The 27,015-nt window shown below is 44.2% G+C and overlaps 1 protein-coding gene across 1 annotated transcript; it reads left to right on the plus strand.

Moving 5' to 3' along the window:
- Positions 1 to 3,122: 3,122 nt before the first annotated feature.
- On the plus strand, positions 3,123 to 23,960 carry LOC126335942 (cuticle protein-like). Its single transcript, XM_049999419.1, has 4 exons — positions 3,123 to 3,207; positions 6,805 to 7,240; positions 19,402 to 19,523; positions 23,363 to 23,960. The coding sequence occupies exons 1-4, from the start codon at positions 3,196 to 3,198 to the stop codon at positions 23,867 to 23,869; spliced, it is 1,077 nt and encodes a 358-aa protein (XP_049855376.1). The 5' UTR covers positions 3,123 to 3,195; the 3' UTR covers positions 23,870 to 23,960.
- Positions 23,961 to 27,015: the final 3,055 nt, after the last annotated feature.

Genomic DNA, 27,015 nt, shown 5'->3' on the forward strand with positions numbered 1-27,015 from the left:
CGTCGCCACAACACCTTCAGATAACCAACCTATTTCCGTTCCTCTTGCACACTCTAAGGCTTTAAAATATATAGTTCTCGACCAGTGACCAAATCGCCTAACTACGAGCAACCTATTGGACGAATACCAGGCAGGTTTCCGTAAATATTGCTGCCTAACATCAGTCCTTATAAAGGTAACAGATGACCTGAAGCTTGCTATGGATGCACTATAGGCAACAAAAATATGTGCTTTTTAGACTTAGACATCTTACTTGCCAAAATTTGCAGTGTAAATTTCCTTGCCAAGTGCAGTACCACGCTTTCCCTTAGACCTGACGTCTCGCCAGTAGTGTGTCATGTCCAGCACCATAAAGTCACAATGGGGGGTAGATAGAATCAGGTGTCTACCAGGGTTCGGTATTAGGTCCTGTACCTTTTTCACTGGACGTTAACGATGTACTATCAGTTTCGTCCAAATACGAATACCACATGTCTTCTGGTGACCTCCAGTTGTATCTAAGAGCAAAACCAATAACCTGTGGATAGCTGCCGAGAATCTCAGTACCGACCCGTCTACGCTATCAAAATTGGCGGAGGGTATAGCTTTAAAGCTTAACCAATCCAGAAACCAAGCGGTACTGGTAATTCTTGAATCATTAGCCCGAAATATAGGAAACACCTACCATCGTTCACCCTAAACTGGGCAAAAATCAACTTCTTCTCCTTCACCAAAGAGTCTAGGAATAATAACAGGTAAAAATCTAAATTGGACTGAGCTCATAACTGCGGTGTGCATGAAGGCATTGGAATCTCTCCATGCCCTGCAAATATATAAAAAGTTATTCCCTCTTGAACTGAAAGAGAAACTTATACAAACACTTATACTTCCAGTTATTGATTACAGCGATGCTATTCTGCGACGTCTTTCTCACCCGAAAGTTCATGGATCCTGGAACTTGTTATGAATGCCTGTGTTGCTTATATTTGTGATATTCGACTCTTTCACCATATTTCATCATCATAAGCACAGTTATCCTGGGTGCGTATAGAAAAGCGCGGTGATTTCCAGATCGCCTGTCCTCTCTACTGTTTTATTAACGAACACTGTCCGTCATATCTCTCCTCGACCGTAACGTTCTTATCTGAACAAAATGGCAGAAACACCCGTCCCCATCAGTGCAAATCCTTTCTGTCCTACTCCATTGTTCAGCCACTTTCCGGAAGTCCATCTCACTAGCAGGAATCCGACTCTGGAATAGCCTCCCGTAGTATAATAAGGAAGAGAATAACACATCCAACTTCAGAAGACAGTTAACGACATATCTACTAAAGGAACAATAAGGATTTCCATTGTCCCTGTAAGCACTCGTTACCCTTGTACAGCCTTCTTCCTGACCAGATCTTCCTCTTATTCTTAACTGGTGCAGCCTCCTTAAATTTCCTTTCCCCAGAACTCGATGTATCAGAAAATATATACCTTGTACACCTATAATTTTTTATATCTGTCAATACCATTACTATTATTATTGTCATTATTATCATTATTGTTATTATTATTACTATTCGTGGCAGCAACTACAGGATTAACTTAATTAGTTCATAGTCAGTGTTATTTATTCACATTGCCATTTCAGAACCTCAAATCATTTTAATAGCTCAGATCATGATAAATAAAACAACTATATTGGGCTGTCCTTCAACATCTTAAACCTACCTGTTCCTAGCCTGATTTCAACGTCTATGACAACCTTCCACAGCCAATGAAACTATTAATTTTGACGTACAAATTTCGATCTTTGTCTTCTCCTACAATTCCTGTAACTAGTGTTGGATTCAGAACAAAGGGAATTATACCTAAATGCCGAAGTAGATACGCTATCAACATAATATTTTGTCTAATCAGTGTATTCCGTAGACTGTGTGCTTATGTTCTTTCTAAGTTCTTCAATCGTACTTTATATTTAAAATTAATTTGTAACATGTCTAAAGAAGAAAATTTCAAATGATCCCTATTTTCGGTTTTTTCATTTCTACTGATGATGATGATGACGATTATGTTTTGAGCACCCGTACACATTCCCATTCTGCACATAGTCCAGTCTAGCCCCTTTCATGAATGGTGATGGAATGATGAGGACAGCACAAACACCCAGTCCCCTCCATTGCTACTTTCACTTCTATACAACGTTTCAGAAACCTCTTAAATTCTGTACCAGTGAGTTACTAAGTATAGCCTACCTATCTTGTTGACGTAAGCTGCTTTAATCTTCCTGTCTCGTCTTATTGTCAGTTGAGAGAATTGTTTCACTCTTTATTTGCGACTTTTTGTTTAACAGACCATCAAATTTATTTTTATCGTCACCCGTGCCTTCGCTTTATTTTCTGTACACTTATATTCGTCTCCTCAAATTTTCTTTCACTGCTTTCTTTCTTCCTTCGATACAAATTGTGAACGAAAATTACTTTACACTCTTTTTTAATACGCACTTGTCTATCTTGTTTACCTGCTACCCTAGTCGTGTGCAAAATTTCATTTTGAAACGTGTAACTTTAAACGTGCCTCTTGTCCTCGCCGGCAATCTCTGCTGCCATAAACTGCAATACTTTTTAACGCAAGATGCCACCACAAGGGAATTTTAGAGGTGGAATTTCTAGGCTAGACTCTTAGACATCCTGGCGTCATGCTCTGGAAACAAATTTTTCAGTTACACTCCGCGCCAGATTTACAATCCTTCTTCTCAACTAAGAAGTATTTCTACTTCCGCAATGCGTCTTTTGGTACTGCGGACTGAACATGTGTGAGCAGTGGATACTAGGCAGCTAGTTCACAGGTTGGGAATTAACATTTCGATCCCGCCGCCCTGATTGTCAACGGTATTACTCGCTGCATCTTTTCGGCGAAGAGAAAGCTCACGTCTAACAAAGCAAGCTCTGCCCCCCACGCAAACGGTCTGAAGTAATACCTGTTGGAACGCGCTCGTTTGATTCCTGCTAACGCCGTGTAAATTCGCAGATGCCCTTTAGGCTAATGGCGTCCGCTGACCACTGCCCTTATTACCAGCACGTGCTCACCAAAGGCGCAGGGTGGGGCGCGCTTTGTCTGGGGAATGGAAGCGGCGGCGTTTCACATCCAGTTGGACGGGCCAAGCGATCGCCTATATAAGAGCAGCCCAGCGGCACCGCAGGCAGACACCACCGACAACCACACAACAGCATGGCCTGCAAGGTGAGGCAACCACCTCTTTTCTCCTGGCTAACTTTACGTGCGGGCTGCTCTACGAGTAGGCAGCGCTTAAGCGTAAAATTCTGGGGCGGCATATTTTGGAAGGGTCTCTTATAATTGGAGAGCTTTCTCTATAGCGTATGGATTTGTGAAAATACTTAAGTACGCCATTTACGAGATCAAAGTATCAGACAGAATTCAATATTTGGGACAACGTATATGTATATTTGATACAGACTTCTTTGTGATTAGTTCTCAGTGATGCTTGTATTAGTGGCACAAGTTACCATTATAACAGTTTTGATTACTTTTGTAATGTTGATACGTGTCCCACACAATATATGTACGAAAGGGAGCAGAGAGAGATACAGGGTTTAAGTCTATGGATACAAGAATGTCAGTTAAGTTATCACGGTCTCACAATAAATTTAAAAAAGGGCAGAGAAAAATACTCTTGGGCGCTATATTTCACTGAACGGAACTCTTAGTACATATAGCAATGACGTTATTTTTTTTATCGTGAACTATTAGCAATGACTGTTGTGGTATGTTACACGCCACGAAGTACTGAAGAGTACATTGTGTGAAGAAAAATCGCTGCGGTCGCAGGTTCGAATCCTGCCTCGGGCATGGCTGTGTGTGGTGTACTTAGGTTAGTTAGGTTTAAGTAGTTCTAAGTTCTAGGGGACTGATGACCTCAGATAAGTCCCATAGTGCTCAGAGCCATTTGAACCATTATTTTGAAGAAACAATACATTTGTTTCCAATAGCGGAGTGAGTTGATGTTGAGGTTAGCACACTGTGCTCGCATTTTGTAGCATCGGGGTTCAGATACTCGTCCGGCTATCCTCATTCAGGTTTTCCGTTAATTACCTATACTGGGAGTTGCGCGAACGGTTCCTTTGAAAAATAAAACAGCGATGTTATTTCGCTAACCATGTTTTAGACCATTTGTGCCCATCGATATCAAAGGACATACCTGTCAGGGGAACGATAAAACCTTAATCTTACTTATGCATTCTCAGCAGTGTTCGGACGGACAGTTTATTGGAAACTAAAGGGTGAACCAAACCAGATACGGAAATTATAGGACGAACAAGACCACTAGCAATTCCATTAAGAACGAGTAGACCACGAGATTAAGCCTGAAACGCTCTTTATTAACCATCAGCTCTCATTCCTAGCGATTATCCCATCGTAAAGGTCCCCTGTTTTATAAGCTCATTTTATTTCATCCTTGTGACAGAAATTTATAGGACGAACAAGACCACTTGCAATTCCATTAAGAACGAGTAGACCACGAGATTAAGCCTGAAACGCTCTTTATTAACCATCAGCTCTCATTCCTAACGATTATCCCATCGTACAGGGTCCGCTGTTTTATAAGCTCATTTTATTTCATCCTTGTGACAGATTGCTATTCCTGTTGGTATTACCATCAGTCAACCTAAGGGACGGAAGTCGCTTATGGCAATCTGTCTTTGAATCGTGAAACCGTATTTATGTGTTTTTTATATCATATTTTCCGATGCAGAGACTGGGAACAGCCTACTATTTCCCTAAACGAGCTTGGGTAATCGACTGAAAACTACGTTTAACCTGGCATGTTTACATGATCTACTGTAATTAATCCACCGAATAGACTCGGGCAAGATCTGAGAAAACTCTTTGTCTAACTAGCCAGCGCGCTGCGCGTTAAGCTGTTCGACAAAGTCTCAGTTATGAGTCCAGATCTTCGTACTCGAGGTCTTCTGAGGTAAATAGCCTCTGGCTTATGTTGTATCGCGTTGTAATGCAGTTTCCAAACCTAGTGAAAGATATCTTAGCTGTGACCGAAACTTCGGACTTAGTTTACAACATGTGGCAACACTTAGGTGTCAGAAGTACACCAGAACACGGAAAGGACAGAGTTCAGTACGGTGAGCGGCGTGACAAGTTGCCACACGTCTTGTGTCACGTTCGCCGAAACGAGTTCTCGCATCGAACTATACATCTGTTTACTTGAATTGCTTATATCTGGCTGCAGTTTGCGGTGTTATACACTGCAACCATAATAGGTATTTGGAAATAGTTAAGAGTTAAAACTCAGATGCCACGTCACAAATACGGGATGTCAATTAGAGCGTCGAATATTTTCAGTGCCGAATATTCGTCTAGAAAGACAAGTCCAGTAAACCTGAGTCCGTAAAGGCGTCTTATCTGAGATATGAACACTTCTTGCGTGATTCGAGTTGCGTTTACTGAATTACTTTTCTCTTACTTCAAAATATTCGACTGTTTTGAACACTCTGTTTATCATATATTCCTATTATTGTAAATGTTTTGAGTTTAATTGCCGATGATGTTTAGGACAGCTTCCAGAGTTGTCTAAACGTGAAGTCCTAACGGTGGTTTGCTGCAGTCGTTTCCCACGTCACCACTCCACAAAACCGAACAATCAGCAAAATACAGCCAAGCAAAACAATTCTAAACAACAAATCGGATCGCTTAAAGTGTCTTTATGCTGGATCTGCATTCGGGAATTTCATTTACGGGCTGTCTGGAGAGGGGAGGGGACGAGTCAAAGCTGGGAGGATGGCTGCGTGCTCGGTAGGTTGTACAGTTCAAGTAGGAGGGGCATTTATCAGCTTATGACAGAGCGTACTGGCAACGAGACACCTATCGTGGAAATGTATTAATTCAGCCGAGGTAAGACGGAATAGCAGCTCTTTTTTTTATTGTGTTGAAGTCACAAGCTATTGAGGGTGGCGAGAGTAAACTTTACTAATGCATCAGTTGTAAGTCTCATACACAGTATGTTGAGGCAGTGCGTGGGACGAAGCTGAAGTTCACATAGATACTGTGGCTGTTGTACTGAAAAGAAGAATTCGTCTTCCACGTACTACGTCAGTATACCCTTTATAGGACTTGCTGTTATTAGTAGGAAACTGACTTAGTCACTGTGAGACAAGAGTTTATTTGTAGGCCCTAACGTTCGTGTGGCTCGGTAGTATAGTGGTGTAGCCTTAGACTGTAGATCCAAAGGTGCCGATTTCGATCCACGGTCAGTTTCAGGACCTTCATCTTTCACTTACCACATATTTTGCCTCTAGCAATGTTTATTAATGTGAAAAACGCGCAGATGCAGTGTGATTCACGCTCCACCTTAACCAGCAGGTCCTCTTATAACTGGAGGAGGAGGAGAAACCGATTAGTGTTTAAAACGTCCAGTCGACAACGCGGTCATTAGAGGCGGTGCACAAGCTCGGATTACGGAAGTATGGGGAAGGAAATCTGGCGTGCCCTATCAAAGCAACCAGCCTGGCATTTGCTTGAAGCGATTTTGGGAAATCACGAGCAGCCTAAATCAGGACGGCCGGACAGGGCATGAACCGATGTCCTTCCGAATTTTCGAATACAACTACAGTGTGCTAATCCTCTTATTACCGACTGGGTAAATAAGTTCAAAGGTCGGAGGAAGAGAACAACATAGCAGATTCACTAGAACGGTACACAGTTAAGCAGTACAGTGTTCAAACTAACCTTTGGATTGACGAGGGCGTTACTTTTGAGGACGATAAAATTGGCAGTGCGATATACGCTGGTCTTCCCTGTCCTCAGCTGATCGTCCTCGCCGCCCTCGTGGCCGTGGCCCACGCCGGCTACCTCGGCGCCCCCGCCGTGGTCGCCCCCGCCGGCCCGGCCTACGCCGCGCGCGCCTACGCCGCCCCCTACGCCAGGGCGTACGCCGCCCCCGCCGCCGTGGCCGCCGAGTACGACCCCAACCCCCAGTACAGCTACGCCTACAACGTGCAGGACGCCCTCACCGGTGACTCCAAGGCCCAGCACGAAACCCGCAGCGGAGACGTCGTCCAGGGCAGCTACAGCGTCGCCGAACCCGACGGCTCCATCCGCACCGTCGACTACACCGCCGACCCCGTCAACGGCTTCAACGCCGTCGTGCACAGGGAGGGTGGCGCTCACCCCGCCCCCGTCGTGGCCGCTGCTCCCGCCTACGCCGCCGCCCCTGCGCTGGCCTACGGCAAGGCTTATCACGGCTAAACGCTCATCTAACCACAATGCATTCTCACAGCCATTATGTACAAACTTTTATATCCACTACTATACATTAGCGCACCTCAATAAATAGTCGCTCAAATACAATACTTGTCGAAGTTGTTTTTGTAACCATGTCATACATGCTCTTTCTAGATGACTACTTTTGGTTACCCCCCTGCATAGCTGATCCTGTCCACATGTATAAATAACGCTCCCAGTTTATTTTTTTGTTTATTTATTTGCAGCGTTCTCCACTGTAAAACTACATGTATGTACTATGTGTGTGTGTGTGTGTGTGTGTGTGTGTGTGTGTGTGCCCGCTCATATATATATGTGTGTGTGTGTCTGTGTGTGTGTGTGTGTGTGAAACTTCCTGGCAGATTAAAACTGTGTGCCGGACCGAGACTCGAAATCAGGACTTTTGCCTTACGCGGGCAAGTGCTCTATCAACTGAGCTACCCAATCACGACTCACGCCCCGTCCTCACAGCTTTAATTCCGCCAGTACGTCGTCTCCTACCTTCCAAACCTTACAGAAGCTTTCCTGCGAACCTTGCAGACTAGCACTTATGAAAGATAGTGTGTGTATCTGAAGTGGAATGTATGTGTTTAATGATGACGATGTGACAACAAGGAGAGGGTGTAACTCAGTACCGGCATATAGGCTATTCCTCGCGAATAGCACCAAGGTGGTTGCCAAGCGTAATGTTCACATCCTACGGACGTATCACCATCAAGAGTGTCACACGCCCTAACTTCATGAGATACATTTGATGGGTCTGGAATTGAAATTAGGAAATCAGTGCAAAGTCTGGGGATCAGGAACTTTACACCACCATCTCTCCTTCTCTTGCTGGCCAAATACTGGCAGTGTAAATGATGTCGACCACTAGGAATTGAACCAGCGTACCCCGAATCTACGCTAGAGTTCTAAACGTTTACGCAGAAGAAATTGTTGTCGCTTTTGTTTGACCAGAAAAAACAATCGGCATTTTGTAGCCTATGATTTCTTATAATCAGACACTATATGGGTACATACCAAGCTGTCCAGCAGTCTCTAAGGAATTTGGGCATGTGGAAATGTACAAATGTCAGCTGACGGAATTAAGCTCGCTATCTATTTTAATAGTATTCAAAACGAGAAGTTGACGAATCAGTCATTCTCGTCGTTTTCCTACTCTCATATACAAATACATCATCTACTACATCATGTAACTCTGTAAGCCACCTTGCAGGTGCGATGGCATATACGTTGGCAGTAGCATTTTGACGCGATGAGGTGGGGGGATGGGGAAGGGTGAAATGCTCCTAGTACATGCAGAATCCTGCGGAATTCAGCACACCAAGATCAGTTTTGTAATACTCCAGCGCAATTGTTCACAACCTATATTTTCACCTCTGTGTCCTGATGCGTAGTGGATACACCCAAACCTCTACATAAACAGGTGCATCAGGAATTACTAAAACTCCAGGAACGTAATCGGGTCCAAATCCGGAATAAAGAAAGCTAAACTAAGATAAGACTTGATTTTATTACGATAATCACGCTCCATTTACAACACAATAATGAAGAGTATTTGTTTTTAGGAAGCACAGGTTAAATCCTACGGTAATTGTTAGTGCTAGAATTGTTATACCACAAACTCATCCCAGAGAGGGATGTCCAACACCAATCGAGCAAGGTAACTGATATACGAGCTTTAAATAAAAACTGAAGAAATGGCAAACAGATGGGAATGTAAGGAGATGGGACCTGGATAAACTGAAAGAACCAGAGGTTGTACAGAGTTTCAGGGAGAGAGTAAGGAACAATTGACAGGAATGGGGGAAAGAAATACAGTAGAAGAGGCAGCAGAGGATCAAGTAGGTAAAAAGACTAGGGCTAATAGACTTCCTTGGGTAACAGAAGAGATACTGAATGTAATTGATGAAGGAAGAAAATACAAAAGTGCAGTAAATGAAGCAGGCAAAAAGGAATGTAGGATGTAGAGGCGTATATCACTACTGCTAAGATAGATACTTCCTACAGGAAAATTAAAGGGACCTTTGGAGAAAAGAGAACTACTTGCATGAATATCAAGAACTCAGATGGAAACCCAGTTCTAAGAAAAGAAGGGAAAGCAGAAAGATGGAAGGAGTATATAGAGGGTCTATACAAGGGCGATGTACTTGAGGGCATCGTTATAGACATGGAAGAGGATGTAGACGAAGATGAAATGGGAGATATGATACTCCGTGATGAGTTTTACAGAGCGTTGATAGACCTGAGTCGAAACAAGGCCCCGGGAGTAGACAGCAGTCCATTAGAACTACTGATAGCCTTGGGAGAGCCAGGCCTGACAAAACTCTACCATCTGGTGAGCAAGATGTATGAGACAGGCGAAATACCCTCATACTTGAAGAAGAATATAATAATTGCAATCCCAAAGCAAGCAAGTGTTGACAGATGTGAAAATTACCGAACTATCAGTTTAATAAGGCACGGCTGCAAAATACTAACGCGTATTCTTTACAGTCGAATGGAAATACTGGTAGAAGCCGACCTCGGGGAAGATCAGTTTCGATTCCGTAAAAATATTGGAACACATGAGGCAATACTGACCCTACGACTTATCTTAGAAAATAGATTAAGGAAGGGCAAACCTACGTTTCTGGCATTTGTTGACTTAGAGAAAGCTTTTGACAACGTTAACTGAAGTACTCTCTTTCAAATTCTGAAGGTGGCAGGGGTAAAATACATGGAGCGAAAGGCTATTTACAATTTGTACAGAAACCAGATGGCAGTTATAAAAGTCGAGGGACATGAAAGGGAAGCAGTGGTTGGGAGGGAGTGAGACAGGGTTGTAGCTTATCCCCGGTGTTATTGAGCAAGCAATGAAGGAGACAGAAGAAAAATTCGGAGTAGGTGTTAAAATCCATGGAGAAGAAGTAAAAACTTTGAGGTTCGCCGATTACATTGTTATTCTATCAGAGACAGAAAAGGTCTTGGAAGAGCAGTGTCTTGAAAGGAGGATATAAGAGGAACATCAACAAAAGCAAAACGAGGATAATGGAATGTAGTAGAATTAAGTCGGATGATGCTGAATGAATTAGATTAGAAAATGAGACACTTAAAGTAGTAAAGGAGTTTTGTTATTTGGGGAGCAAAATAACTGCTGATGGTCGAAGTAGAGAGGGTATAAAATGTGTACTGGCAATGGCAAGGAAAGCGTTTCTGAAGAAGAGAAATTTGTTAAGATCGAGTATAGATTTAAGGGTTATATGGAATATTTATATGGAATATAGCCTTGTATGGAAGTGAAACATGGACGATAAATAGTTTAGACAAGAAGAGAAGCTTTCGAAATGTGGTGCTACAGAAGAATGCTGAAGATTAGCTGGGTAAATCACATAACTAATGAGGAGGTACTGAATAGAATTCGGAAGTAGAGGAGTTTGTGGCACAACTTGACTAGAAGAAGGGATCGGCTGGTAGGAGATGTTCTGAGGCATCAAGGGATCACCAATTTAGTATTGGAGAGCAGCGTGGGGGATAAAAATCGTAGAGGGAGACCAAGAGATGAATACACTAAACGGATTTAGAAGGATGTAGGTTGCAGTAGGTACTGGGAGATGAAGAAGCTTGCACAGGATAGAGTAGCGTGGATAGCTGCATCAAACCATTCTCAGGAGTGAAGACCACAACAACAATAACAAATATTATTTTTATAGTACCTACGGCTTAGAAAAGTAGTTAATCTATGCAGATGCTATGGTGGGTGACATTTCCTCTTCCTTTATGTATCTTCAACATTTTATTTGTTATTTATAACAAAGAGGGCACACACATCTCAAATGCTCTGCTGTGGTTCGTCGATATTGTTTTCTGGCGAATAACAGTACTTAAGATGGTAAGGCCAGTCTGGTCCGTTGCTCGCGGCACCACGGGCGCACGGGCGCAGGCTCATCAGAGGAGTTTTTTCGCGGAGCATCCCTCCATCATTTTACTAAAGTCTGTTACGACTTTTTGTCGCTTTCGCCAAGCCTGGCGAGCCGTCTTCTCCCAGTATTTTCTGCATACCAATTTCCAATTCCGATATCGTCCAGAGATTGCGTGCCACGCCAGATGTTGCCGAGGTCTCGCTACAGTCCGCAACGAAGCACGGGAAGCGCCCCTGAAGACAAAGCCTCCCATCTCAGCAATGGAGTGCCCTCAAAATGGTTCAAATGGCTCTTTGCACTATGGGACGTAACTTCTAAGGTCATAAGTCCCCTAGAACTTAGAACTACTTAAACCTAACTAACCTAAGGACATCATACACATCCATGTCCGAGGCAGGATTCGAACCTGCGACCGTAGCGGTCGCGCGGTTCCAGACTGTAGCGCCTAGAACCGCTCGGCCACTCGGGCCGGCCCGGAGCGCCCTCACGCTGTGGTTAGTATAGAGTGTAGCATGCAAGAACTCTGGGCAGTTTGTGATCTCAGTTATGGCGGTCCTCATCTTAATGTAGGATCAACAATATGTTAAGACTTCAGGTGAACTTCTACTGTTGTAAATGTCGAACATTGTACCTCAGCAAAAGAAATTGTTAATCTATGCATCAAGAGATGAATTCATAATCAATGACAGCTGTTAGTTATCAGGCAATCCTATGGTAAAGTGCTGTGTGAAAGTTAAGTAAATCTTTTATTCGTTTACATAACACAGTGAAATAACATCTTGTGTTGTAGTTTGAGAAGCGTTCTCCCAAAGCAATCAAGGAATTCACAGTTATTCTTAGACGAAAGTAGTTTCGTCTAGTCACAACACCAGTGCTTTCACAGTACCTGATACTAAACTGGCTGTTTCTTTGCTCCATTCCATTACATAGTGTCTGTGCTAACTATATCAATAGTCAGACTTTTAAACAATACAGGTAGCATTAGATTTGTGAATAGTGTGATAATTTTGCCACATAGTTTCCTCCATCTCTTTCCATGTGTGCTGCATCCACATGTGCTGCACAAAATGAAGACAATAATTATCAGTCCATTTCTAAGACGCAAGGGATTCCTTTGTTACAGCCTTCTCTACTTTTTGTGCTTATTCCGTTTTAACATGAAGGGCAAATTGCAGACGAAGTACTGCCTCAACGGGGATAGATGAGGCAATCGGAAACGGTCATCAAGAAGGAACCACGTATTAGAATCCATCACCTCTTATCAGCTATACTGCACACGGAACGATGTGTGATAGTGCCCTAGCCGCCTTACCATCTAAAGTGCGAACTCCACAGGAAGTGAACGTAATATTTCATTCATCCCCCCTCCAATTTCGCCCGGTGAAGTACACTGCCTCATTTTTGTCAACGTTGTCAATTCCAGCAGTCATGATATACTCCAACGGCTAACGTGTGTAGAGGTATAATGTACAAAGAGCACAAGTGGAAGATTATCGATTGGTAGAATTCATGAGTTAATTAACAACGATGAGGCAGAAGTCAACAGACTCACATTCTAGCCGTGTACCAATATTAATGATTTTATGACCTATTAGCGTCGTGCATTAAGCGAGGGAAAAATTGCTGCCTATAAGCGTATGTACGCGTCCTAATCTCCTTTATCTCCTTCTCATGATCAACACACGAGAAATACGGTAGTGACCATAGAACTGCCCCAAGATCTATGTCTAATTGTGGTTCTTAAATTCACATAGCAGGGTAAGAATAATGTTACCACTCTTAAAAATAATTCCCATTAAGTATCCCGAGAGTTTCTGTTACGCTTTCGTATTGGCTACATCGACCTGTTACAATCCTAGCGGCGCGTCTCTTATTTCGTTAGATATTCGAGTCTTGCATCGCTGATAAGGACTCTCAACACTGGACATGTACTACAGAACTGGTCACCCTAGCGCCTCCTAAGCGGCTTCCGTCACAGATGCAAAGCACTTTCTGGCAACCCTTCTAACAGATGTACCACTTGTTTATTCTGTTGCAGATTTTACTTGCTGATTCCTTTTATTATTGAGTCCTTGAGTTGTCCATAAGTATTCAAATTATATGTCAGGACCCAGTTGTTCAGCACTAGTTTCGAAATCAGATACTATCTGGTTGCTTCCTGTTATAGTATTTATCTTTCATTTATCTGCATTTATAAAGATCTATCATTCATTACATCAAGTGGACATTTTGCCTTTCTGCATTTTCTTACCGTCAGCCCACTACTGCAATTTCATATACTTATCAGCACAGTCAGCGAAATTTTTATGTATGTTGGGATCATTAGTAGTCCTATAATGCTTCCTTGGGCTCACACCAAGTTTCTGTTGAATAATGCTGTCCGTTGTCTGAAGATATTGTTACTGTAGTGAACGAAGCTCCCTGTGAAGACGATCAAATTGTCCCTTACCCGACGTTACCGAAAGACCGCATTGAAGGTTAGATACCAAGGTCGTAGACATAGTGTTAAGTCTCATTCATGGACATCTTGCAGATGATGGGGCTTGCTTTGGTCCATCCGGACTTTAAAATAATTATCCTTTGTCAGTTACAGGATCTGCCTTGCATCCACGGTGCTCATAGTGCCGTTTACCTCGGAATAATATGGTCAAGACTGGTGCTTGGAGCTCTTGTGAGAAAGTATCACACTTCAAAAATGTGGTGTGAGGCTTTTATTCAGAATTGCTTTAACGAAAACCTACAAAATGTGTGTATTTGAACATTCATGCCTCCAGTTACTTTCTTATGTAAAATAGAATTGTATGTCGAATGAATTCCTTTATGTATTTACTAGCCTGACTTCACGGTTCGACACATAAATCACATACATCTCCCCCTATCCCTTTCCTATGACCAACTCTCGCTCTCCTCCCTCGCCCCCTCCCTCACACTGTGCAGGAGATGTGAAGTGTTTATTCATTCCAATCTGTAATTGTAAATGAATCAATGAGCATTGTCTTTGCAGTGCCATATCGAGAAATTGTCATTTCCATGTGCTCCAGACTGCAAAGTAGAAATTATGAAATATTGACAAAGAGAATTAAACAAATGGAATACCATATTTGTACGGACATCATCTACAATACGGAAAGTGGTACTCAATATGTACAATTGACTAATATTTATTGAACTCAAAATCTGATTGTACACGGTGTTTCCCGTTACACCTGAAGGCGCTAGGATGGATAACTTCTGGGCTGAGCCCACCCTAGTGCAAGCGACGTATAGATGTCCATGGGAGAACACGGAGGTGACAGATCACTCGGCGGTATATAATAGACTACCCCTATGCCTTATTTACTGCAATCGAAAACGGAAGTCGCATGGAAAATTGCAGTCTCCGGAAGTTATTCGTGGGAAGGCGAATTAGTGAACGTCTGTATGGAAACGCCTCAGTGTTGCTGACGTTATAGTGATGGCTGTCGTTTTGATTTTGTAGCTGATTATGCTTCATAGTTGAAACTTGTGAGGAGATTACTTACGCTGTATTGACTATTGGAGTACCCTGTTGCCACTGTATATGTATCCACCGTCCATTTGGAACGGGTCCCAAACGACTGTCCATCTTCTCCAGCCCCGTCTCTCTGTCCATCTCCGATTCCACCATCTGTCTGTGTTCTCCGCCACACTTCTCTTTGTCCCTATCTCTGTCCATCTCACCCTCCCTCACTGGGACCACATAATCCTCCATCCAACTTCTTCTTTCCTCTCTTTCTGTCCATTTACTCCTCATCATCCCTCCTCCCCAGTATCACAGGCCTACTCCCCATCCCTGCCTTTCTTTTCTTCTCTCGCCTGCCCAGATCCATCTCTGCCTACCCTCTCTCTATTTATCCATCTCCCCTCTCTCTGTCTGTCCAAATTCTCCTCTCCCCTCCTCTGTACACCTCACCCGCCCAGCTGCATCTATCCATCTGCTCCTTCCTACTCTCTCTGTCTTTCCATCTCCTGTTTTCCTCTCTGTCCAATCCATCTCTGCCCCCTTCATATGTAAATCTCATCCCCCGCTCTCACTACCCATCTCCTCCTTCCTCCCAAGCCTTCTGCTTAGACATGCATGTGTAGCCCCTGTGATGCATGCCAAAATTACCCACAGCACACAACTGTTGTGCAGTGCAACTTAGGAATGGAAAACCTGTTCTGCTGACATGTGAGCTGGGAGTTTCCACTCACTCACTCACTGAGAGATGACCACCTCATCCTCCTACATCTACACTCCTGGAAATTGAAATAAGAACACCGTGAATTCATTGTCCCAGGAAGGGGAAACTTTATTGACACATTCCTGGGGTCAGATACATCACATGATCACACTGACAGAACCACAGGCACATAGACACACGCAACAGAGCATGCACAATGTCGGCACTAGTACAGTGTATATCCACCTTTCGCAGCAATGCAGTCTGCTATTCTCCCATAGAGACGATCGTAGAGATGCTGGATGTAGTCCTGTGGAACGGCTTGCTATGCCATTTCCACCTGGCGCCTCAGTTGGACCAGCGTTCGTGCTGGACGTACAGACCGCATGAGACGACGCTTCATCCAGTCCCAAACATGCTCAATGGGGGACAGATCCGGAGATCTTGCTGGCCAGGGTAGTTGACTTACACCTTCTAGAGCACGTTGGGTGGCACGGGATACATGCGGACGTGCATTGTCCTGTTGGAACAGCAAGTTCCCTTGCCGGTCTAGGAATGGTAGAACGATGGGTTCGATGACGGTTTGGATGTACCGTGCGTATTCAGTGTCCCCTCGACGATCACCAGAGGTGTACGGCCAGTGTAGGAGATCGCTCCCCACACCATGATGCCGGGTGTTGGCCCTGTGTGCCTCAGTCGTATGCAGTCCTGATTGTGGCGCTCACCTGCACGGCGCCAAACACGCATACGACCATCATTGGCACCAAGGCAGAAGCGACTCTCATCGCTGAAGACGACACGTCTCCATTCGTCCCTCCATTCACGCCTGTCGCGACACCACTGGAGGCGGGTTGCACGATGTTGGGGCGTGAGCGGAAGACGGCCTAATGGTGTGCGGGACCGTAGCCCAGCTTCATGGAGACGGTTGCGAATGGTCCTCGCCGATACACCAGGAGCAACAGTGTCCCTAATTTGCTGGGAAGTGGCGGTGCGGTCCCCTACGGCACTGCGTAGGATCCTACGGTCTTGGCGTGCATCCGTGCGTCGCTGCGGTCCGGTTCGAGGTCGACGGGCACGTGCACCTTCCGCCGACCACTGGCGACAACATCGATGTACTGTGGAGACCTCACGCCCCACGTGTTGAGCAATTCGGCGGTACGTCCACCCGGCCTCCCGCATGCACACTATACGCCCTCGCTCAAAGTGCGTCAACTGCACATAGGGTTCACGTCCACGCTGTCGCGGCATGCTACCAGTGTTAAAGACTGCGATGGAGCTCCGTATGCCATGCCAAACTGGCTGACACTGACGGCGGCGGTGCACAAATGCTACGCAGCTAGCGCCATTCTACGGCCAACACCGCGGTTCCTGGTGTGTCCGCTGTTCCGTGCGTGTGATCATTGCTTGTACAGCCCTTTCGCAGTGTCCGGAGCAAGTATGGTGGGTCTGACACACCGGTGTCAATGTGTTCTTTTTTCCATTTCCAGGAGTGTATTTGTCCATTTCTTCTTCCATGCTCTCTCTCTTCTCCCCTCTCTCTTTCTCCATCTCCTCTGTTCCTCTTTCCCTCATCATATCTTCCTCCCACCTCCTTTTGTCCATATCCTCCTCACCCTGTCTGTCCATATTTTCCTCCACCTCTTTTCCACTATCCCTCTACACCTTCCACCTGCCTCCTGCGCCTCTCTCTCCTCCATGTCTCTCTGCCCATCTCATCCAACCCTCTCTCTGTCTGTCCCTTCCTCATCCCTCTCTCTATGCCCATCCTCCCTGCCCCCTCTCTAAGTCCATTTCCTCTTCCAGACTCTCTTCTACTGCTCCCATCTCTTCCTAACTCCTCACTCCTTCTGTCCATCTCATCTTCCTCCTCTTTCCCTCTCTGGCCATTCCCTCCTCCCCCTCTCTGTGTGCATCACCAGTTCCCCCTCTCTCTCTGTCTGTCCATCACTGCACCTCTCCTTTTCCCACCATCTCAACCTCCGTTGTCTGTCACTATTCACCTCCTTCCCTCACTCTATTCTCACCTGAGCCCATCGGCATGTGCAGCTCTTTCAAGGGATATGATACTAACCACAACAGCCTACATGTCAGAAGTTGAAAATCCTTTTTTTGTCTGTATAGTAGCTAGAAGGTTGTAACCCCAAAAGTGCTGATTCTCATAGAGTACGCAGTATGTGCTTCAAATTTGGCTGAAACTGATCAGGTGATTTAGGAAGAGTTGCTGGACCTACACGCATACATTTATCCTTACATGCTGCACATACGATCTGTTTTATATATACAACGATTCAGTACTTTTTATTCCCTAAGTCTACAATAACCACAAAATAAATAACATGTGAAACAGGGAAGGCTACTGAAGTTTTGTCGGCTGTCATCATAGAATTCAACACTAGTTAAGTCCCTCAGGGATATATAGGAGTATCGTCCAACACAATACTCGAGAGATGGTTCGAATATACTTCTGATCCGAGAAAAATATGATAAATCTGAAACAAGATGCCAAAAGAGCGACAAGAATTTTCGGCTACAATTTCTTAATTAGTGTATCACGGCTCTGAGCCGTATTTTGGCATCAACGGACTTCATTGGTCCACTTTCCCATAGAAAAACATCTTAACCGAAAGGCCTAATTAGTCGTTTATTAACTGAGAAAAGAAAATTATGGTTCAGATTATGTAACTGATCTTTCCAATGCAAACAATAAATATTGTTTTAAAAAAAGATCTATTCTTTTATCAAAGTAGTTGGTTTCAAACAATTTGTTGCTCAATATTTCGAAAATAATGGGCATTAATGTATTTGATGTATAATTTTATCATGACTACGGCACAGCTGATTGCAAGAAAGAATGTTTACCTTTAACGAATATGAGAGCAGAAACGGGATAGGAGGAGTGCATAATTTAGTTAGTAGCTTTCCCTTCTCAGTAGTTTATGTGAAGATGTCGTTGTTGCTGCTACAGAAACTGTCGTTTAAATGTGAGGTGTTCATGCTGAAAGTTGTGTTGACTTTGTGCCTTTTAAATCAACCAAATTTAGTAATTCCAGCTTAACTGTAGGTAATGTATTTGATGGTACTTGACATAGTTTCAAGTATATGAGTGATAAATAGACAGACCCGACTTGAAAATTATTGTTGTTGTTTGGGTATTTAAATTACCTTTTTATAAGGCAGCATTTGCACCACACAGTGATTCAGGATAGTGTAGTGTCCCAGACAGCGACAGGTGTACGGAAACTGCGGCAGTTTGAACCAGATATGTATAACAGTTATGGACCCTTGACACAGTGGCTCGTCCAGTATCCTCACTACCTCAGGTCTAGGACTAATGTGATGGTCGAGATGAAATGCCGTTAGTTCTATTGTTTCACCCATCCTGTTTGCAACTGTCACTTTCGCCGTCCCTGACTGGTCCAGTGACGTCATGTCCAAGGAACATGTGCTGTCATGAAGAAGGCAGTAGTTCCATCTCTCCAAAATTGTAGCTGTATAGGATTCATTTGTCCAAAATTATAACGTATGTCTTCATCATAGGCTTTATTTCTTTGTATATGTAATATTGTAATAATCTGAGCTGTATTTCCCGATTGTTGGCCTCTGGTATGTCGTTCGTGCTCAAATGCCCGTGGCATATTTCATCAGTTTCGAGTGTAGAGAGCATCAGACGAGGATGTTTCTCTGTATTCATGAACATAGTTACCGCTTATTAACTACTTAATTTTAGCGACGCCTTTTAGATACAATTACGTAATAATTCATATGAAAGAATTCAGTATTCAAAGATGATTGTTTTCAAAGAATTGGCAGTATGCTCCGTTTCATCAGAAGCAGCCAAAGCAACACACTATTTCTTGTGACACAGAAAGTGATATGCAAATTCTCGTACACGTCGACTGCGCTGCTACTAAGGCAGGTAAATGGCTGCGTTAAACGGTCGTTTGACTTTTTTTTGCATCGTGTCATTTGGCCGCAAAGTTTGCTCTGTGGGCCGACTCATAGCCCCCACCTGTCCCATTTGCGACACCACACGTTGAGCAGGTCAGATTTCGTACCAGGAATGCTAAGCACCTTTCAGATCCAGTTCGCCAGACAGCGCAGTACATTAGCGTATATAAGCGCCGGTCGCCGACACCTGGGGCAGAACGCAGCGATTTCTCACAGCAGCATGGCTTACAAGGTGAGGCGTATACACTTTTGTATCGTTAGTAGTGAACTGCAAAAACGTCTTGCATATTATGCCGGTCAGTGAGTTAGAAAATGTTTTAAGCTGAATTTAAGAGGTATTTTTACCAACTAAAGACTTATGGGTCATAGACTGAGCTTTCTTAGGGTCATACAGGACTATGAGATAGATAATTTGATGCAGGCTGGGGTGTGAATAGGGGAGGGGGGGGGGGGGAGAGGGCAGTGTTGTGAAATTCTTGAAACAATGACAAACTACCTATTGGCTTCTGTATCGGGTTCTTCGGCCGACATTCGTCTGACGATTTTACTCGGCAAAGAACCCCGAGACAGAAGCCAAAAGGCAGTTTGTCAACAAGTGGCCACGAAAGCCTTAACAATCTTGTAACAACATTGTCCAGACTCTGTTCTTGTTATTTGTGATACTGATCATCAAGTTATTTTATTTGCTTCAACATAGGCGTTTTAACAAACTTTAATGATTTTTTTATCAGCGGTGGCAAGACAGGCCACGATTCCTCCTTCGCGGTTTTCCACGTGTGCAATTTCTTTCACAAGATGCAAGAATGATCTAATAAATTTCAATCTTAAAAACAAAATATTGTTTAGTTATTCTTCCACGACCAAGGATAACTCACGGTATCGTTGAATGTTTACATCTAAATGGGTTGTCATAGTGCAGAAATCTTCGTAAGATGTAACTGGTACATTAAAATGTTCTCCGCACAGTTATGAGCCACTTCACTTCAACAGGCGTAAAGAGATTGACTTAACACTCGACAATAAATGATCAACAATTCACTATATAAATATATTTTTGGAACCCGTAAATTTGGTTCATTAAACAAGCACACAGCCCAGCCAGCTTTCAGCATGATTACATAACATTTAAAAGGCAGTGTGCCCTTTCTGTAGCAGCAACAAATTCGTCTTAAGCTAAACTAGCGAAGGAAAAACGACTGGTTAAGTTACATATTCTACCTCCTGATTTGGGTTCTGTTAGTTTAGCTGCGTGTACGGTATACACCGCAGTTTGAAACAGGAGATCAATTCGTCACTGGCACAAGTGCGCTAATAAATTGTCTGTAAACTTCAATCAGCTTGGAAGGACTTAGCAGACGAACTGTGGTTAATCTGATAGATGAATTCACCCTCGTTTCGACATCTTCTCCAGCGCTGCCAGTTTTAGCTCATTATTGTACTGGTAGTTCAGGTTGTAGGTGACAATGAAGCATAACATTGCACTAGCTCAAGACTAATTATTTATTGTTTAATGTTCAGTAATGTCAGTATTTCAAAGCATAAACAGGGCAAAGTTCTCATTGTTGGTTGATGCACTTGGTTTATTAGTTCAAATGGCTCTGAGCACTATGCGACTTAACTTCTGACGTCATCAGTCGCCTAGAACTTAGAACTAATTACACCTAACGAACCTATGGACATCACACACATCCATGCCCGAAGCAGGATTCGAACTTGCGACCGTAGCGATCGCTCGGTTCCAGACTGTAGCGCCTAGAACCGCACGGCCGTTTGTTAGTTACATGCTTTTAACTAATACATGTGCAATTGCAAAACAGAGATAAATCCGACTTTTCTTTGCCCTTAGGTCGAAGGTCTTATGAAATAGCAACGAATAAATAAGTAGTGTTTTGTGTTACGTTTAGATCCAGCATTTAGTGTTAGACATGAGTTCTGTTAAGAATCGTTGGGGAGTTGATTATTATTGGGAATTTGATTGACGTGTAGCTACTCCATGCAAATGGCAGTAACAAATTTTTTTCTAGATATGTAAAACGTACACAAAAGTATTGACAAAAGTAGAGATATTTTAAAAGCTCGAAATAATATTTTTTGTAACGTTAGGTGAAAATACAACATAGGTAAAAAAAAACGGGAGATAATAGTTGAAGGTTAAATGCAATTCAATTGGCTCATACACAATAAATTGTAGACCCTACCTTGAATCTCTAAAACAAGTCATATTAGGCCTACAACTTCGCTTCCGCCGTCCTTTCTTGGAGTTAGAGGCTTCATTGTGAAAAACGTAAAACAATTGCGATACAAAATCGGCCATCGCCGGCCACTACTTTTCGGGCAGCGTGAGATTTCCGAGAGGAAGAACTAGGGGTCTTTTGAGGAGAAACATGAGTGCTGGTCAGCCAGACCGTGTGTCTGTAATCGAAAAAGGTGTTAGTCAGAGGGAGCATTCTCTAGAGAATACGGTGGGTAGGGTAAGACTTTCCATTTCAACGTTTCCAACTACGTTTTGTCGGATTTTGCGACATGGATGTCTAGCATTGTTATGCTTCAAAATCACCCTTTCATACCAATCGCTGTGTTGTGGCCGTTTGTCTTTCAGTGATCGGCTGAAACGGATCAACTGCTTTCGACAACGATATCCTGTGATTGTTTCCATCGGTTTCAATAGCTTCGAGAACCTTCTCTCTTCTACCAACATGCCGGTCTTCTACGTCAAAATAACCATTCTTAGTGCGTTAAAACCATTCTATGCACTTTCCTTCACTAATAGGAACCTCATCATAATTCTTTACAGAGCGAGGTGGCGCAGTGGTTAGCACACTGGACGACGGTTCAATCCCACGTCCGGCCATCCTGATTTAGGTTTTCCGTGATTTCCCTAAATCACTTCAGGCAGATGCCGGAATGGTTGCTTTGAAAGGGCACAGCCGATTTCCTTCCCTAATCCGAGCTTGTGCTCCGTCTCTAATGACCTCGTTGTCGACGGGACGTTAAACACTAATTTCCTCCTCCTCCTCATAAGTATTACCCAGCATTTTATGTGCCTCAGCCGCAGATTTCTTCATGTTACAGCAGAAAATTAATACTTCCCTCAAATGACAAGAATTGGACTCGTAATTGACGTATTACTTCGATAATAATTTTACGATACAATCACAAATCTACTAATATTTTGATAGCGTTATGTTAGCAAATGTCTAAGCTTATTGTATGACGCATACGATCTACAGCCTGCACATGACTTGCCGCGACTGTCATCTACTGCAAAACGGCGGAAGCAAAGTTACGAACCTAATACCTTTGACAAATTACATGTACCATAACAATGCACGTTATATATCTCTACATATATGTTAATAAAAAGTTATTATTGTTCGCAATTAATGAGTGCTATATCAAGGAGCATGCTGGGTATCTCGCTTTAGACGATTATCTCAGAATGAACCCGATCATATCCGCACGTAGCAGCACGTCAAAACTAGGGTACCATGATATATTTAAATCTGTGTCCAGTATGAAATTTTCGCTCTGCAGCGGAGTGTGCGCTGATGTGAAACTTCCTGGCAGATTAAAACCCTGTGCCGGTTGAGACTCGAACTCGGGACTTTTGTCTTCCAAGTGCAATGAATCCCGACCCGTTCTCACTGCTATAAAGCTGTTCGGGAGTCGTACTTGCGTGAGTCAATTAGTAGAGAACTTGCCCGCGAAAGGAAAAGATCCAGACTTGGAGTTTCAGTCCGGTACACAGTTTTAATCTGGCAGGAAGATTCATATTTAAATACGTCTCGGAGACCTAAGAAAGAACGTAAAACCTAAACTGTTCTCTCGTTGAGTAAAAGTCATCTCAGATTGTACATGTGGGGGTATTTCCTGACTTCAGTTATTTAATAACAGGAGGAGTTTTATGTCTATTGTCAGTAAAAAAACAATCTAGAGAATGTCTCCAACAGTTTGACGCAAATACATGATGTTATGTACGATAAGACTTGGGAGTTGAATGTCTGAAGAGAGTGAAAGTTCACCAGAGCAGATCAGCGCAGCAGATGTGTGAAAGAGTTTTCCGCCCCACAGTTCGTCGTCCTCGCTGCCCTCGTCGCCGTGGCCCGCGCCGGCTACCTGGGCGCCCCCGCCGTCTACGCCCCCGGTGCTCCGTTGGCCGCCCGCGCCTACGCTGCTCCCGTGGCGTACGCCGCCCCCGCTCTCCGCGCCGCCCCTGTGGCTGTCGCCGCCCCCGCCGTGAGGGCCGCCCCCGTCGCCGTCGCCGCCGCCCCCGCTGCCGTCGCTGCCGAGTACGACCCGCACCCCGAGTACAGCTACGCCTACAACGTGCAGGACGCCCTCACCGGCGACTCCAAGACGCAGCACGAGAGCCGCAGCGGAGACGTCGTCCAGGGCAGCTACAGCCTGGTCGAGCCCGACGGTTCCATCCGCACCGTCGACTACACGGCTGACCCCGTCAACGGCTTCAACGCCGTCGTGCACAAGGAGGCCGGCGCCCACCCCGCCCCCGTCGTAGCCGCCGCCCCCGCCATCGCTGCCGCCCCTGCTCTGGCTTACGGCAAGGCCTACCACGGCTAAACCAACTCCCCTCATTTCTCCCACTATCACTCTGTAAATATTATTTATACCCTTTCGGGCTTTATCGTTAAGAATAAACGAGTAAAACCTGTGTCAGTAGTTTTATTCATTGCAGAATGGAAAAGTTCTTACGATTGCAGTTGCAGTTTTTGTATACAGCAGGAGTTCCGACATTATCTGCTGCCGAAAACTGAAATGTAATTTCGCAGTGATATACACTACTGGCCATTAAAATTGCTACACCAAGAAGAAATGCAGATGATAAACGGGTATTCATTGGACAAATATGTTATACTACAACTGACATGTGATTACATTTTCCCGCAATTTGGGGCCATAGATCCTGAGAAATCAGTACCCAGAACATCCACCCTTGGCAGTAATAACGGCCATGATACGCCTGGGCATTGAGTCAAACAGAGCTTGGGTGGTTTGTACAGGTACAGCTGCCCATGCAGCTTCAACACGATACCATAGTTCATTGAGGGTAGTGACTGGCGTATAGTGACGAGCCAGTTGCTCGGCCACCATTGACCAGACGTTTTCAATTGGTGAGAGATCTGGAGAATGTGCTAGCCAGGGCAGCAGTCGAATATTTTCTGTATCCAGAAAGGTCCGTACAGGACCTGCAACATGCGGTCGTGCATTATCCTGCTGAAATGTAGGGTTTCGCAGGGACAGAATGAAGGGTAGAGCAACGGGTCGTAACACATCTGAAATGTAACGCCCACTGTTCAAAGTGCCGTCAATGCGAACAAGAGGTGACCGAGACATGTAACAAATGGCACCCCATACCATCACGCCGTGTGATACGCCAGTATGGCGATGACGAATACACGCTTCCAATGTGCGTTCACCGCGATGTCTCCAAACACGGGTGCGACCATCATGTTGCTGTAAACACAACCTGGATTCATCCGAAAAAAATGACGTTTTGCCATTCGTGCATCCGGGTTTGGTCTCGGAGTTGATAGTCCATGCTGCTCTAAACGTCGTTGAACTGTTCGTGTAGATGGTTGTCTTGTAAACATCCCGATCTGTTGACTCAGAGATCGAGACGTGGCTGCACGATCCGTTACAGACATGCGGATAAGATGCCTGTCATCTCGACTGCTAATGATACGAGGCCATTGGGATCCAGCATGGCGTTCCGTATTACCCTCCTGAACCCACTGATTCCATATTCTGCTAACAGTCCTTGGATCTCGACCAAGGCGAGCAGCAGTGTTGCGATACGATAAACCGGAATCGCGATAGCCTACAATCCGACCTTTAACAAAGTCGGAAACGTGATGGTCCGCATTTCTCCTCCTTACACGAGGCATCACAACAACGTTTCACCAGGCAACGCTAGTCAACTGCTGTTTGTGTATGATAAATGGGTTGGAAACTTTCCTCATGTCAGCACGTTGTGGGTGTCGCTACCGGCTCCAACCTCTTTGAATGCCCTGAAAAGCTAATCATTTGCATATCACAGGATCCTCTTCCTGTCGGTTAAATTTCGCATCTGTAACATGTCATCTTCGTGGCGTAGAAATTTTAATGGCCAGTAGTGTTCTAGTTCTGCTAGTGTATCACAAGAACAGTCACTACGACGGTTCATATTTTTTACAAATATCTATTACTCCCTTTCAGTGTTCATGTGATAGTCTTCAAAGTACGCCCTCACAATTTATAGCGTCTCTGCTAGTCCCCAAACACATGGTACAGGCCATTCTTTGTCAGGTCCTTGAGAATCGCCTCAGTTTTCTTAAGCACTGGTTCAGAGCTCTCAAATCGTTTGCCCCGAAGCTTTGCCTTTAATAAATGGTTCAAATGGTTCAAATGGCTCTGAGCACTATGGGACTTAACTGCTGAGGTGATCAGTCCCCTAGAACTTAGAACTACTTAAACCTAACTAACCTAAGGACATAACACATATCCGTGCCCGAGGCAGGATTCGAACCTGCGACCGTAGCAGTCGCACGGTTCCGGACTGCGCGCCTAGAACCGCGATACCACCGCGGCCGGCTTAATAAAGGGAATAGTTAAAAAAAATCACAGGGTGAAATTTCGGGACTATAAGGCGGATATGGTTCACAGGTAATGGTGAGCTGCGGCAGTAACTGCATCATTTCATCTGTGATGTGAAGCTGTGCATTGTCATGATGAAGTCACCACTAAGTCCGAGAAAGTTCTGGTCGTTTCCTTGCAATGTGCTTCCTTATTTCAGCCAGTTCTGACATGCAGTATGCTGCTGTAACAATAGTGTGATGGGGAAATGCTTGCTGGTAAATCATTCCATAATATTCAAAAATGGTATCACCATCACGTTCCTTGGGAGACGGAAAAGCTTTCGCCTTTTTGGTGCTGGAGAACCTACCGATTTCCACACTGTGCTGGCTCGTTTTCCTTTAGGATCATAATGTTGCAGCCATGCGTTATTACCTGTGAAAATCGATTCCAGAAACGCATCCTCTCCATCAGCAAAGAGGCGCAGCATCTGACAGCTTGTCTCCATTCGCACAGCCTTTTGTTCGGGAGTCAACAGACATGGCAACCGAAAGAACACAAACAGGAACCATATAGAGATGACCATGCACAATCGTAAAGGCAGTACCGTACAATATTCTCAACACTTCACAGAAGTCGTGTAATGTTATCTGCCGTTCCTGACGGACAATCCCAGCAGCTGTGATAATGTCTTCAGCCACAGCAGAAGCCCGAACACCACGCCGTCTGGCTTAACACAGCGAAGCCCTTGAGCCACCTAAACACTGCTGCATCTTCTCCGCAAACTTGCTGCAGCTTTTCGTAAGTTTGGTTTAAACGACGGCAGAAATTTATTGCGCCGTGTTGATCCTCTCGCGTCACCTCCATTATTTGGTAGGCGAAAAGCAAAAAGTGTCTGAAAAATAGAGAATTACTACGAATCTAACGATACGAGAGTGCTCCCCCCCCCCCCCCCCATGTATATTACACAAAAAACCTGCTCTTTTCAAATATTCTTGGTACAGAGAAGAAACTATTGCGGAAAGTACAGGAAAAAATCAGTCTCTTTTTTTGTTGGTCAGCCAAGGTACAGTTAATCATAGTTATTCATTACAGAGGCTTTCGAACTGCGCTTTGGATAACAGTTGTTGATTTGTTCATGAAGTTCGTAGTTT

This window comes from Schistocerca gregaria, chromosome 2, assembly GCF_023897955.1.
Source record: "Schistocerca gregaria isolate iqSchGreg1 chromosome 2, iqSchGreg1.2, whole genome shotgun sequence".
NCBI lineage: Eukaryota > Metazoa > Arthropoda > Insecta > Orthoptera > Acrididae > Schistocerca > Schistocerca gregaria.

Excerpts from the sequence above, each read along its gene's own strand:
- LOC126335942 (XM_049999419.1), top strand. Across the intron at positions 7,241-19,401 it reads CTACGGCAAGGCTTATCACG|GAATGCTAAGCACCTTTCAG; the intron begins GCTAAACGCTCA and ends ATTTCGTACCAG. Across the intron at positions 19,524-23,362 it reads ACAGCAGCATGGCTTACAAG|TTCGTCGTCCTCGCTGCCCT; the intron begins GTGAGGCGTATA and ends TCCGCCCCACAG.